Here is a 16,262-nt window from a genome sequence, read left to right on the forward strand (position 1 = left end):
GAGGGAAATACGTTTGAAAATGAGAAAATATGCCTCTGAGAGGAGTTCAGTATCGCTTTGCTTGTTGAATCCGTTTTGTTGTTTCTTAATAAATAATATTTCAGATATAAATCTTTTTACATACGAAGGTTCTTTGTCTAAAATTTTAACATTCTACCAATCAAAATCATGATTATTTCCCATACGATGTATGGAGATAATAGAAGAGAAACTGGCCTTCTTAATATCTGGTTTACGTTCTGTGACTCTTGTTTTTAATTATCATTTTGTCTGTCCCACATAAGATGAGTCACAATCCTTACAATTGATTTTGTAAACTACGTCGTTACAGGACAGACGATCGATATGATCTTTCCCCGTAGTCATGAATTTGTTTAGTTTATAGGGGATTATAAAAGCCACGTCTTAATTATGTGAGAAAGACAAAAATTTTTCCTATACCGAATTGATATAAAGGATGGTGAAAAATCTTTTCGTTTTAGGTTTCTCTTCGTCGGTGTCGTTCTTATAAAAAAGGTATTTCAATCTAAAGAGAATCATAGAAAAAATAAAATCTGACGGGTAATTGTTCTTAAGTAAAATGTTAACCAAATATGTGAGATTTTTTACATGGTATTGTGGATGAGATAGCAAAATTATTTTGTCCAAGATGCTAAAAATGATACCTTTTTTATGGCACAACGGATGATGTAAAAAGAAATTGAGGTATCTTCCTGAGAAGGTGTGTTTATGATACTGTTGTCAGATAATAATTCTGTTGTCAGATTTAATTAACAAAACATACAGAAAGCTAATCCTTTCCTCCACCTCCATTTCCATTGTAAATTGATTATTGCTTATATTATTACACTTTTTAGTTAAAAAAATTTTTTTTGTTATCTTATTGAAACCGGTTGCATTTTCCTTAACTTGCAGTCTGTGTTGCTATCAACTGTTCCAAGAATTCTATCTTTTTCTCACATTTCACAAGATCACCACGGAATGAGGCGTCTCATTTTAATAAGCGGATAGCGCAAAGTTTTTAACTTCTAATTTCTTGGCATACTTTTACACATATGTTTTTTTTAATTATAACCTAACTGCAAAATTTGTAACACAAGCTTATTGTTTATAGATTATTCTGTATTTCACTGAGAATGACCAGTAATTAAAGGGTCGAAACGTTTGAATCTCGTAAACATGTCTTGTTTTCGGCGTATAACAACCTGCGCGGCTCGTCAGCTCTCCATTATTCTCTTTTATTTAAAATTATAATATTTTAGCAATATTTTTGCAATACTTATTGCAATATTACATATTATTAAAATATTTTCGTAATGTTGCAGGAATATTGTATAATGCTGCAAAGATTCTTCTTTTTGCAACGTGTAATAATAATCGGAGATGTTTTGTGTACATATTACAGCAAGATGCTATGATAGACATCACATACTATCAGGACTGCTAATCTCTTGGTTACAGCTTGGCTCAGGCTCGTCCGCCTCGCCCTCGCAGTCACTTTCGCTTGGTGGACTTGGTTGTTCTAGTTGATATTGATTAAAATTGTGCGTTGATGCGTGGTTTTGATGCTGATGATGCAACAGATCATCGTGGAAGCAATGATGCCTATTAGGAAGTATTCGCTGGGGCGATAACTCATGGCTTGGCATATTATGTGACTGTCGGCGCAATCTACGATGGCAGATCAGACAGAGCATCAAAATCACCAAAATACTACCAACTGCATAAGCTATCGGGAGCGTATAACTGTCTGCTTTTACAGCTGCGACACCTGCAATTCATGTTATAATATGTATCCGCTCATATACAAATAAATTTTTAAATATTTTAAAAACAATTCAAATGACCCCTCACAAACCTTATGGAAAATGTGTCCCGGTGGATTTAGCTGAAACTTTGGAAATTTGTAGTTTACATGATAAAAAAACTCCTGATAAAAAACTCCTGATAAAAAACTCTCATTACCCCAATTTGATTCATTGAGCCGTTTGGGTTCTAGAGACAGTTGAAAGTATGAAATAGGCGATTGCGTTTAAGAAATCACCTAATAATGCCTCCCTCTCCTATTTTCTCTCCACTCCTTTTTCTCTCTTTTCCTCCTTTCACGTGTGTGTGTGTGTGTGTGTGTGTGCGTGTGTGTGCGTGTGTGTGCGTGTGTGCGTGTGTGCGTGCGTGCGTGTGTGCGTGTGTGCGTGTGTGCGTGTGTGCGTGTGTGCGTGCGTGCGTGCGTGCGTGCGTGTGCGTGTGTGTGTGTGTGTGTGTGTGTGTGTGTGTGTGTGTGTGTGTGTGTGTGTGTGCGTGCGTGCGTGCGTGCGTGCGTGCGTGCGTGCGTGCTTTTATTAAAGAAGGTTATGGTATTCTTTGTACGTCCCACACGCACGCACGCACGCACGCACGCACGCACGGAGAAGGAAAGAGGAAAAGGGAGGAGGAGAAAAAAAATTAGAGCAATAAGAGCTTTTCATCAGGACCATGTACCATAAACTACAAATTTCTAAAGTTTCAACCAAATTCACCAAGACTTATTTTCCATAAAGTTTGTGCGGTGTCCTTTAAATAAGATACACTATTTAATAAATAAGACAATGTCCAATCAATATAAGTCGCAAAATTAAATAAGTTCTTGAAGATAAAAGTAACGTATAATTTTAGTAATATGCTTGTATTTTAATACTCTCCACAAATCGATTCTTTATGTCTACATGTAAGAAGTGCGTAAAATAATTTTACATTAGAGAATAAATGTTAACTATAATAATTAACAACTAGAATTCTTTATAAAATACCAAAGTAAAAAAATTGAACATCTTGAGATTTACACAATTATTTTGTAACTATATATCAAACGTTTTAGTTCAATTTTATATGAATGAGGTAATGTTGTAATTTATTTATACCACTTGTACAATAGGTGAAATAATTATTGTTCTATTAGCGCAGGGACATCAACGGGACGTTCGGTTACGTTGAACTGGATATCGTAGGGAGTATCTGTTATAGTCCTAAGACGTCCACAGGACATCCTATGGACTATCAAATGAGCGATTCATTCTGTCCTGTAGACATCCTGTGGACGTTATAATTCTATGAATTTTTTTGAAATATCGGGGAAATGTTATATTATTACACCAATTCCAATGAGCAAAACAATATTTTTGTAACGTTTTAAAAAACAATTTTCGCAAAAAATGTGCCTTACTTAAGAATTTCTTTTGGAATTTCCCAAGCAGCTACCCATTCAAGTCGTAACCGCGGAGGACGATGCTGGATTGGTGCCATAAAAGTGAAACCATTTGGAATTCTTAAGAATGCTCTTGGAACAGAAAAAGGAACAAGATTTTATTTCATAATTTGTAAACTCAAAGAATTTTTTAGGGTCCTTTGTGCTATTTAAATACTATTGTACATGTAAAACAAAAGCACGAACATTAGGTACTTCTCAAAAATTAAACGTAAAGCGAGCATTAATATAGCGTTAATCGAAACGTTAATCAAGTGTAAAGAGAGAGCAACAAAATTGTAAGGGAGATGATGGAATTTGTAGGGAGAGTAAATTGGAACATTGAAGTGTAAAGCAAGAGTCAAATAAACGTTCAATAAATGATAACAAAGCGTTACACAACTCTTCAACAAATGCGAGCAGAACGTTTGTCGAGTGTAAACGAAGCGTTATCGATCTGTACGGCAAATGTAAACGGAGTGTTATTGAAATTTACGTCAAATGTAAACGGAGCATTATCGAGCTATATGGCTAACTTCTACTCAGAAAAGTGGTTACCCATCCAACTTGTAATCCTGTGTCCAACTTTGTTGAACACCAAAGATCGTACAGGAACTAATGCTTGTAGTGATCCATAAATAATTGATGTTTATGTATACAAAATTTGTGATATATTAGTTCAATAGACGTTAAATGGTTTTGAAATTTTAGTTAAAAAGCATATAAGAAGCACATGACAGCATATATTTCTGTTCTTAGTTTACATTTTATTAACACTTAAAAAATGTATAGAATGTTCAGTTACGCTTTGTTTATGGTCCGACAGTCAATACTTTTCTACTCTTTTAGAAGAAGCGTAATGTTTTGCGGACATTTATGAAGTGTTTAGAAAATATAAACCAAGAGTAGAGAAATTTTGATCGTTGGAGCGTAGACAAATCGTTACTGAACGTTCTGTACATGTTCCAATATGTTCCAATACGCTCCAACATGCTTCAACGTTACTAAATGCTCCGTACACGTTTACGGAATTTTAATGAAACGTAAGTACAAGATAACACATACTAGATCGTAGATGAAGCATACCTAAAGCCTTTAGAAAACATAAACAAAGTGTTAATCAATAAAGCGTTCATGAAACATTTTGAGCTCTGTAGGTTATTTGTAGAGCGTTTAAGAAGCATCAGTCAATGAAGTTTTTACAAACCATTGCGAAATGCTGTGTAAATATCTTTCCAAACGCTCCACCAAAAAATGTGGACAAAGTGTCAATCAATGAAGTGTTCACAAAGCATTTCAAACTGTTTTATACACGTTTTGTAGGGTGTTCAGGAAACGTAAATAAATAGCAAAAACCACAAAGAGTCAATGTAATGTCAATTGAGTGTCAAGGTAGCGTTAAACTTCTTCATTTACACTTTTTTGACGCTTCAAAAAGCATTCAATTTTCACCAGGGTTATGCTGTTAGTGCTTTATGACACTTGAAGAATGAAAGATATGAAAATATGAAGTGTACAATCTTTCAAATAAATTGCAAAATAAAGCTCATGGTACCACGATGATTACTGATTACACCTTGTAACCATTAGATTTAGTACAATACAATGTGCATTTATTAGATTTGATGTAGTCGCTTTATACAGGGTCTGGGAATGACCAAATTACTTTTTATATGCTGTAGAGCAGGTCAAACTGAGCAAATCTTTACCATTTTGCAAACTTTTCAATAATTAATGAGATATTAATTATTAAAGATAGCCAATATTGGACAGGCAAATGTAAGCGCGTAGATACGTCCGTTCAGCGATCATCATTGCTAAAGCGCGAGGAGTAATTTTCTCATTTGTTTATTACAAGCGTCAATAGACACACGAATGGCATCGTGTTTACTGGCGTTTGTAATAAATAATTCCCCACGCGCCTCGCAATGGCGAGCGATCCTATTGTGCCGTTTGCATTTGACGGTAAACTGGGCTAAATCTAGGTGATTTTTAATATTTTGAAATTAATATTTTGTTAATTATAATGTTTGCAAAATAATAGAAGACTTTTCTGCTTAGTTTTATCTACTGTATCAATTAACAAGAGGTAATCCGGTCAATACCAGATATATTCTGTAGATGGATCATTGGATTTATAGATAGCATTGGAATAGAGATCTTTTTGATGAGTTTTGAGGTGTTTTATTTCTGTAAGACGCAAAAAGATATAAATATAATAATGACTTATAAATAGCAAAAAAATGCTACTTATAATCCTGAGTTGTAGTATATAATAGAAACATATAAAAATCGAGAAACATGAGAAATGAAAACAAAGTTATGGAAGTCAATTAAAGAGTAAGAATATTACATGTAACTTATTCCTTCAACAGAAAAATAATGAATGAAAGAAATGAAACGATGAGAAAGTACGTGGCATTCTGACAATCTTCAATTTTTTTAAATGTACTACCCTTCCAATTGTTTTAAAAATTAAATATACAGGATGTCCTAAAAAGGTTGGGACACCTAAATATCTCGGGAAATATAAGTTTTACAGAAAAATGTTTTAGACAAAAGTTGCATGGTTTCGAGGGGGACATAAGATGGTGTGATTAATTTGACTTTGAATAGTTGCTTGAAGGTCACGTAAAAGACACCTTCAATTTTTTAAAGGAGACTGCCAACTTTTTATTACATATTCTTGTAGTTTATTTCGAGTTATTTATTTTTATTGAGTACTTTCCGAGTTGAAAGCTACGGTGTACTGTAACTTTCAAACGTCACAACTTGGAAAGTATTTAACAAAAATAAACTTTCTTGTAGTATTTTGGAGAAGTCTCGAAATAAGCTACAAGAATACGCAATAAAAGATACAATATTAGAGTATCGGTAGTTCACTAATAAAAGGATATTGCTACTTCTTTAACAATCTGTATTTTTTATAGCATATTCTTGTAACTTATTTAGAGAATTTTCCAAAACACTACAAGAAAATTTATTTTTGTTAAGTACTTTCCGAGTTGTGACGCTTGAAAGTTACAATACACCGTAGTTTTCAAGCCTCACAACTCGGAAAGTACTTAACAAAAATAAACTTTCTTGTAGTGTTTTGGAAAGGTCTCGAGATAAGCTACAAGAATATGTAATAAAAAGTTGGCAGTCTCCTTTAAAAAATTGAAGGTGTCCTTCATATGACCTTTAAGCAACTATTCAAGGTCAAATTAATGACACCATTTTATGTCCCTCTCGAAACAATGCAACTTTTGTCTGAAACATTTTTCTGTAAAACTTATATTTCCTGAGATATTTAGGTGTCCCAACCTTTCTAGGACACCCTGTATTATACTAGATAAATTGAAGATTTTTTTTAATAAAAAATAGTGATAGTATCTCAAATACAATACATCTAATAAAAAATTTTGAAAAAGTTTTGACAATTTTTTTTAACTGCTTTGTTTTTAAATTTTATAATTGTTTTTCTAATACCGCATCATGGATTCCTATAACACTTTTTTTTTGTCAAAGTCAGTTTATCCATTGAAGAGAAATTTCATTTTTTTAATTTTCAGTTTTATCCCCGTAATTCCCATAAAAAATTTTGTTCATATATACCTTTCGGGAAATTTAATTTTACATGACTACCAATTTACAGTAAAAATTTCGACCAGATTCATGCGGAGGCAGCATTCACATACTTATCCTGCTATGGCTTGTGTATTTTTGTATTAGGTTGACATAAACAACATAACTAATAATTATTACATAAGGAGAATTCTCTGGACAGACAAGTGTACTTTTCGCAGTGATGGGCAAATCAATAGGCATAATAAACATCATTATGAGGAGAAAAATCCTTATTGCCGGAAGAAACTGCACATCCAACGACAATTCTATATTAATGTATGGATAAAAAATCTGGATTATCAAGTTATTGAACCGTCCTTTTTTCCAGAAAATGTTACAGCAGAAGTTTATTCCATTTTCCTGAGGAAATTTTGCTCGATTTATTAGAATGTTCCATTTTTTGCAATACCAAATATAATATTTTGACAAGTTGGACACCTTGCTGGCACAGCCCTTCTCGCTCGTGGCGTAATCAAATGGACGATATCCAAATAGATGGATAGTCATTCAAAGTCCTCTGCGAGAATGGCCTCCGCGCTTTTCTGATCTTACTCCTATGGATTTTTTTTTATGATGCTACATACATGATCAAGTTTATCAAATAATATCACGTAATAGAAACAATCTGATTAAAAAAGTACAAAAGTTATTCAAGAATATTTAAATTTGAAACAAATGACATTAACTGATAACCCAATTGACGACGGATTTCATATGTCGCACTATGCGGTAATAAAGGCAGCGAGTAATACCACGGGTTCGCGTAGTTTTTGATGCGTCTGCGAAAACAGAGATTGGTATATCACTGAATGATCTGTTATTAATCGAGCCCAATATACAAGACAACTTGTTTGCACACTTAATTCGATTCCACATATATAGATTCATGCTCAGTGCTGATATCGAAAAAATGTATAGACAAATATAATTACACAAAAATAATCAAAAGTATCAACGCGTTTTGTGGCGTCATAATAATGAAATTTGTACCTTCCAATTTAATACGTTCAGAGTAGTATCATTGCCATGTCTTGCCATCCGTACAAGTTACAAATTAGCGGATGATGAAAGTGATAAGTATCCCGACACTACACGATTGCTTAAAATGCACTCATACGTCGATGACCTGCTTGCTGGCGTGAATACCATTGATAAAGCGCGTAGATTACAAGACGAAGTAATTGCTTTACTTGCTTCAGGTAGTTTTAACATACGACAATGGGTCTCTAACAATTATTATCCGCAATTCTGTTAATTAGCCTACGTAATTTGATTGTAATTATTATTTATTTTCTTTATTCCGTACCGCGTAGCGTTAACGACGATCAGCCAGCGCGAATTTTCTTTGTGGGCACGCAATAGACTTTTCGAGAAGCCGCATGGCCATTTTGAGACACCACGTAATAACAACCGTTCGAGCGCATGACGTAAATATCGCAAGAACATGATATCAAGTAAGTGCGTGTATGGACGGATGCGTTTGCGCGTTTAATATTTTAAGACGGGTTTGTAATTACAATTGACGGGTTTTTACAATAAACATTCATTGTTAACTCAGACATTCCGAGTGCCCTTTATTTTGTACCCGCTGCATATCACATTATTTATCCGCCTGCGTGCTCGACACTTGTTCGCGCACAATTCACAAAGCCTAGAGAACGATGTAATTGCAGCCGACGATCCTGTGACCTTGAGACGTCACCGATCTAGCGAGATCTTTCGCATGGTAGCCAGGCTTGACCGGAAGTCCCTGAGCATCGCTGACAACGCTGCTGGCAACGTGGCCGTTATTATCTAATAACGAGGTGAATCGATTCATTTTGATCGCCACCACGTTATCTGTTCTTTTCTGCTTACGATTAAAGCAGGTGGCGACCATTTCAAGACAGTTACCAAGTTATCGGGATAAGAGATTTTTTTAATAAATTACTCGGTCTGGCTACAACCTAAACCTTTATCACTAACCTCTATAAAGTTATTCGATGATATCTTCGCAAAATTTTAAATTTACCCCTTTGGCGGTAATTTTAAAAAGCTATACAAATAAGCAGTAAATTATGTGACAGATAAAATCAAAGCTGGCAAAATCAAAATCTCTAGCAGCAGTGTACTTGGCGCGCACGCGCCATCTTTAGTATAATTCTTACTAAATATAATTCTTACAGTACGCAGTCCTTCTATTGTTCATACTTCTACTTAAATTACTGACAAATCTCAAAATATTCTATTCAGCTACTTCTAAGTTTACAAATATACTTACATAGACAATTAGGCTTATCATCAAAATGAGCAATTTTATTCAAAAATATAATACTAAACCTTATTAAATTTTATTACAATATTATATATAGAAATTCTGAAACTACTTATAGAAACTACTCGTGCGAGATCGCACTTGTTATTTTTGACAGGCAAATCTATTGCGCTGAAATCAAGTCAGCAGCGGTGTGACAACGCGTGAGCGTCATCGGGAGAGAGCGTGATCTCCTGTGTACGCGCGGGTTTTTAGAAAAAATTCGAAATTGCTGTTGCTGAACAAGCAAAGAAAGTTGTAAACAGCTTTGACGACGACGGATTCTTCTAAAAGCATTTCGCGCGAACCCCATACAAGGCTCAGTGCCATTTGGGGCACTATCGTTTGATACGACAAGCGTCTTCGGTGCGTCGCCGGCATTACGTGTAATAATTCGAATAAAGTTGTACACTATTCATCACAAGCTGTGCTTTATTTTGTTCTCTCTGCGCGCTTTCTACTGCAGTGTCGAGAAATTTACATTACATTTGCGCTCTCGCGAAGTGAACGAGCAAGTGCTATAGAGTGTGTAGTGGGGCCCGACCTCTTAATTATTTAAATAGAGGGGTTATTGGAGCAGCAATCCGAGCTTTGCGGATGCATTTCTCGCATCGTCGCAAATCTCAAGAAGATCGGCGTCGCGAACCCGACCGTCGACCATGTCCAGGCGGCCTTGGCCATTCTGGAGAAGCGATGGGCAAAGTTTGAGGAGACTCACGATAAGCTCGGGTTTGCTCATGGGAAAGAGTTAAAGAGAACCGAGTACTATACGAATGACCTTGCCGAGGAGGTGAAGATGCTCTACACCAGCCAACGAGCTGCGTTAATGGCTTTGGGCGGTCATTGAGGGCAAAGACCGACGGAAATGTCTCGACGACAGTCAAGGCCAAGAGCGTGCAGCGAGCCCCGCGTCCTCGACTCGAGCTTCCAACGTTCTCGGGCAAGTTCGAAGACTGGCCGGTATTCCGCAACCTATTCGATTCCATCGTTGGTCAGGATCCGCACTTATCTGATGTCCAAAGGCTTCACTATCTAAAAACGATGGTAAAAGGGGAGCGGAACAGCTCCTGAGGGACCTGCCTTCAACGGACGCAAATTATGAGCGCGCGTGGTCAACGTAATGGTTAAAAAGCCATTACGAGAAAAAGAGGCTATTGGTCAAGGCTTACTTGTCCACGCTTACCTTGCTGTCAAAAATGAAAGCGGACTGCGTGGCCGACCTGCGTCGGATCTACCACGGCATGGTGGCGTCCACACAAGCTTTGGAAGGTATCGGCGAGCCCGTTTCCAGTACCACTCACTTGCTCGTGCACCTCATGGTGGAGTTGCTCGATGCAAGTACAAGATGCAAGTGGGAAAATTCCATTGCAAAGAAAACCGACCCGCCGTTGCTTGATGAGTTCAAGGACTTCCTCAAGGAACAACTTGCGACGCACGAGTCGCTGCAATCTGTCAAGGCGGAGTCTTCCACGAAAAAATTTACTCATCACTCCGGTAAGTCGGGTGTGAGCTCTGAGCGCAGCTGTGTTGTCTGCAAGCAGAACCACTTTATCCTGAACTGTGAGAAGTTCCCGCGGAAGCCTGCAAAACAACATTTGGAGTTGACAACGGCTAATCGCCTGTGCACCAATTGCATGAGTCGACACCAAGTGAGCGCGTCCCCTTCCCAGAAAACGTGTGCACGGTGCGCCGCGCGCCATAACACACTTTTGCATGACGCGTTCGAAACGGCTTTGGGAGCCGTTGCTGCGCCTACGCCGACGGTACATGCCGCGCAGAACATTTCGCTCGAGTTTCCGCAAGTGCTTGTCGCGACCGCGCGCGTTCTGGTGATTGACCGATTTGGAACTCTACATACGGTTCGCGCTCTTGTAGACACGGGAAACTTCATTGATTGCAGGGTTGCTTGCACAACGTCTGCAGCTGCCACGGACACCGACAGCCGTGGCCATTTACGAAGTGGGTGGATTACGTTCGGACGTGTCGCAAGGACGAATTACAATGACCCTAACTTCGCGTAGCGGGTATGCAACATTCTCCATCTCCGCCTTGGTGCTGCCGAGACTCACGGTTTACTGCGGACCCACCAAAGTTGTCGCATGCGGGTGGTCATACACTCGTGGCCTTGATCTTGCACACTTGGACTTCAGTTCTTCAGATCCGATCGAGTTGCTGCTCGGCGCCAAAGTCTATGCCAGGGTCCTGTGGCCGGGCTTGCGGCAGGGAGGAGACGCGGGACCGATTGCGCAGCAGACCGCTCTTGGGTGGATCGTCCTGGGACCGGTGAACTCTTGTCGAGTGACCGTGTCCTCAACGCAGTGCCTTGCTGCCGAGGACCTAAGCGCGGTGGTGCGCCGATTTTGGGAGCTGGAGGAGGCGCCGCAAGCCTCACTTCCATTGACTCCGGATGACGCGGCTTGCAAGAAACATTACGCGCGTACACATTTGCGGGACGCCTCGGAACGCTACGTGGTCTGACTTGCGACGCGCTCAACTTTGCCTAACTTGCTCGGTACGCGATTCACCGCGCTGCAAGTGCTGTAAGCTAATGAGTGCCGCTTCCTAAAGGATCCTGCACTTCGTGACGCGTACGCTTAATTCATGGCTGAGTATCTCGAGCTTGACCATATGTCGCCGGTAACTTCTCTGCCGGCGGATTGCTCACGCGCGTGTTATCTGTCTCATCATGGCGTGTGGGAGGGCAACGGTGAGGAGGCTAGGATTCGCGTCGTGCTTAATGGTTCGTTACGGACTCTTTCTGGTGCCTCCTTAAACAGCGAGCTTCTTGTCAGACCGAACTTGTTGCCGACGCTTTGCGACGTGATCTTACGCTGGCGCCTGCATCGATATGTCCGCTCGCTGCGGATATCAAAAAGATGTACCAGCAGATCTGGTTGCATCCGGAGAACCGTGGCCTCCAGCGGATCCTCTGCAAGACGAACGATCGAATCCAGGAATTCCAACTCAACACGGTCACCGCGGGCTTGCCAGCGCACCCTACCTGCCTGTTCGGACACTGCGTCAGCTTGCCGAGGACAAAAGCAACTGTTTTCCTCTAGGTGCAGAAGCCCTGCGGCGGGACATCTATGTGGACGATGTGCTATTTGGGGCTTCTTCTCTGCCCGAGACCTGCGCGCTGCGCGAGCAGCAGTTGTGCTTGGCGGACGGCTTCCGCTTGCGCAAGTGGCTCGCCAACCACAAAGACGTGCTGCAAGATGTCCCTGCGGAGCTCCGGCCGTCGCGGCCGTCGACGGTCACGCTGACGTCAGGGAACCACGACGTCTTGGGAATCCGGTGGATTCCCGCTGAAGACAGCTTCGTTCCATCTGCTGGAAATCTAACGGAGGAGCTGGTCACCAAGCGCGCGGTGTTGAGCCAGACCGCGCGCCTTTCTTACCCGCTAGGCTGGCTCGCGCCGGTCGTAGTGAAGGTTAAGCTTCTTATTCAGGCAGCCTGGTTGCAACAACTCGACTGGGATGCCCCCGCTGCCGAGGACGTGGAGTGTTAACGGCAACTGCAGATGAAGCTGTCCGTCTTGGAGGGAGTGCGCGTCTTGCACTGGTTGCGCGCGAATTCCCCGGGCGCACTCGTTGAGATGCACGGGTTTGCCGATGCGTCGGAGCGTGCCCACGGAGCTGTACTATATCTCTGCACTGTCGTGGAGGGCAAAGTTTAATTGACGCTGCTGATCGCAAAGACACAAGTCGCGCCACTCAAGCAGGTCTCTCTCCCGCGTATGAAGCTTTACGCGGCTATCCTTCTAACGCGACTCGCGACACACACCGCTTCTATCCTGGCCTTGGATGGAGAAGCGGTCCATCTCTGGACAGACTCCACCGTCGTTTTAGGATGGCTTCAGGGACATCTTACACGGTGGACCACCTTTGTGGCGAATAGGGTTGCCGAAGTTCAGGGGGCCTTGCCGGGCGCGCACTGGCATCACGTGCCGGGCCGAATCAATCCGACCAACTGCGCGTTACGAGAATCATCCCCTTTGGAGTTACGAGAGCACGAGCTGTGGTGGCGAGACCTTCAGTATGGTCGAGCCCGGCGGCTTGGCCTGCCGAAACAACGGCGGCTTTAAGTCAGGAGCTGCCTGAGCATCGACCTACCCGAACTGACGCCGCCTGCAAAAGACAAGAACCCGAGGAGCTGACTTGTTTCTCCTCGCTGCGTCGTTTGCTCAGGGTAACTGCCCGGATGCGTCGTTGGCTGACGCAAACATCGTTGCGTACTGACTCGGTGCGGAGAGCAGTGTTGTCAGCTGCTGAGCTGGCTAACGCTCAAACCATGTGGATTCAATGCGCCCAAAAAATTCTTTTTCAGGGCAAGGTCAAAGCGCTGGCGGAGGGGCTTGTCAAGCCCTGTCGGGGATCACTCCGGTTGCTGAATCCGTTTTTCAACGATTGAGGACTGCTGCGCGTTGCGGTCGGCTGAGGCACGCGGTGTTCTCCATGGTAGCACCCAGCTGACACTCGCGTTGCTTCGTCGATGGTACTGGGTGCCGCGAGGCCGACAGGTAGTGAGGCGCTACATTCATCGCTGTCTCCCATATCTACAATGGCGGGCGGCGACACTGCAGATAGGTAGTCTTTCACATGCCAGAGTCGTTCCGAGTTGATCCTTCACGCACACGGGCCTGGAATACGCCGGACCCATCCTCCTGCGTTCCAAAAGGCCAAGGCCACAAGGCTTACAAGGCTTTTGTGGCCGTCTTCATTTGTTTTAGCTCGCGAGCCGTTCATCTCGAAGTCGTCAATAACTACACCGCTGACGCCTTGCAGCATTCCAGCGCTTTGTCTCCCGCAGGGAACTGTGCTTACACCTGTACAGCGACTGCGGGACCAATTTCGTGGGTGCCGATTGACAGCTGCGCAGCCTTCTCGGGATGGCGAGCCGAGACAGCCAGAGCATCATGGGCAAGCTAGCGGAGGAGGGTGTGAAGTGGCACTTTAATCTTCCCGCCGTTCCTCACTTCGGCGGGCTCTGGAAAGCTGCGGTCAACGCCATTAAGCACCACCTGCGCCGAGTCACCGGCGAGGCCACGCTGACTTATGGAAATGGCTACATTCCTGGCCGAGGTGGAGGCGTGCCTCAACTCACGACCGTTGCAGACATTCTCGGGCGACGCCAACGACTTGGACGCCGGGTTATTTTCTCGTCGGCGCCCCGCTGAAGGCGCCAAGTCCCCAAGCCGCCACTGACAGAGATTCCGTCCAGCAGGATGACACGCTGAATGTTGCTGCAGCAGATGAGGGATCACCTGTGGCAGCGATGGTCACAGGAGTATCTTCAGACGCTAACACCTCGACCAAAGTGGTAGCATAATAAAGGCGTCTTGAAGGAGAGTCAACTCTGCTTGCTGAAGCAGGAAACGACGCCGCCCACGCGGTGGCCTTTAGTGCGGGTCACGCGCCTCCACCCGGGTGATGACGGCCGGGTTGTGACGGCTGCGGGGGAGCTTCGACGATCGATCGTTAAGCTCGTTCCCCTTTCAACGGACGACAAGTATACACTGCACTGCGTTCTATTTCCTGTTGTTAATTTATTCTGTTGCTACTGACTATGTATTTTGTTGTATTTTGTTATGTTTCTCCTTCGTTGTCTTCAGACTCGTCCGAAGCCCGCGCTCGGGGAAGGCTCGATGATTTGGACGCATTGCAATTTGAAATCGCTCTCTCGTTTGCGCCTCGCAAGTGGGGCAAGCTGTGCAATCAGCTGATTGTCGTGAGAGCATTACGCAAGCGCGGCGTGGGTTAGTGCAATCTAGTCCGCAATATTGTTGCGGGTTGCAACTGTCGACTCGATGGTGCGACATCTCATTGAGCATATAATGTACATAGTGTTAATAATTAATAACAAGCTTTGCATTTATTTATTTTATTAGTAGGTGTGGCGTCATGCTGCATAGACGACTTGAATCGCCGAATTTTTAATCGGCAAGGCGGGCGGAATGTGCGAGATTGCACCTTGTTATTTTCGACAACCAAGCCTATTGCGCTGAAATCAAGTCAGCAGTGGCGTGACAACGCGTGAGCGGCATCGAGAAAGAGCGTGATCTCCTGTGTACGCGCGGGTTTCTAGAAGGAATTCGGAATCGCTGTTGCTGAACAAACAAAGAAAATTGTAAACAGCTTTGACGACGACGGATTCCTCTAGAAACATTCCGCGCAAACTTTATAAATACAAAGTTCAGTGCCATTTGGGGCACTATCGTTCAATACGGCAAACGTGTTCGTTGCGTCGCCGGCATTACATATAATTCAAATAAAGTTGTACACTATTCATTGCTTTATTTTGTTCTCTTTGCGCGCCTTCTACTGCAATGTTGAGAAATTTGGCACACTACTTATTTGTCATTAGAACGACTCGTCCCTTTGTTCAAATGTCATTACAAAATTTTTATTTTTAAAGAATGATTTTTTCATTCTCAATATTTGAGAATAAAAAGATTGATAAACAAATCTTTGGTAATTTGTACCAATATTTTAAACTTTTACTCATTTCGTCATCATGATTATAATAATGATAATCTTCATTGAAATTATCAGTGGAGGAAATGACATTGATTGCGCTACTTCTGAACTACAATATTAGGCAGGTACTGTCACCTGCGCGTAGCGTGCTGAACTGTAATTTGGGCAAAGCGTATGCGTCGCGGTGTATAGAGTAGCTGTAGCACGTGTGCCAGAGCCGGAAGGGCTTATTTGCTCCAAACAGAGTAATTGCGCGGACCGAAGCTCTCTGCTCCGCTCATTGCAGCTAAGATTTCGAATGTTTCATGCGGCTCTTTCTTTGTTGTGCGCATTTACTCGCCTATTTGCTATCTCTCGCAATTGCATTATGTTGCTCGCGTACCGTTTCTAGACTCTCTCGCGCTTATTGTGACTTATTGCAGCTTGTCTTTACTGCATGCACGCTTGATGCACTTCTGCTTGCAACTACGCTCCAGAAATTAGACGACCTTGGCTATCTCTCTCGCACTGACATCGTACGCTTAGCCATAATCTTATTGCTGCGTTTCTCTCGTACTCGTGCGCAAAACTGATTGTAATTGCGTCTCCCACGTTTGCGCGCAAGGCTCGATTCAGTTTGCTACTGCTTCCACTCACGTTCGCTTACAAGTTAAGTTAAAATAGA

At 42.3% G+C, this 16,262-nt stretch overlaps 1 protein-coding gene across 9 annotated transcripts in view; it reads right to left on the bottom strand.

Moving 5' to 3' along the window:
- Window positions 1-1,355: 1,355 nt before the first annotated feature.
- The window catches only part of LOC105199486 (bone morphogenetic protein 1), an 899,375-nt gene continuing 884,468 nt past the window's right edge, over window positions 1,356-16,262 (bottom strand). For 8 of the 9 annotated variants that reach the window (XM_039450099.1, XM_039450091.1, XM_039450093.1 and 5 more), the window contains one exon: window positions 1,356-1,771. In XM_039450099.1, coding sequence (XP_039306033.1) covers window positions 1,425-1,771 — 347 coding nt within the window. In that variant the 3' untranslated portion in view covers window positions 1,356-1,424. The remainder of the gene's footprint in view (window positions 1,772-16,262) is intronic. The other variant, XR_005574951.1, reaches the window with a different exon arrangement.

This window comes from Solenopsis invicta, chromosome 5 (genome assembly GCF_016802725.1).
Source record: "Solenopsis invicta isolate M01_SB chromosome 5, UNIL_Sinv_3.0, whole genome shotgun sequence".
Classification (NCBI taxonomy): Eukaryota; Metazoa; Arthropoda; class Insecta; order Hymenoptera; family Formicidae; genus Solenopsis; species Solenopsis invicta.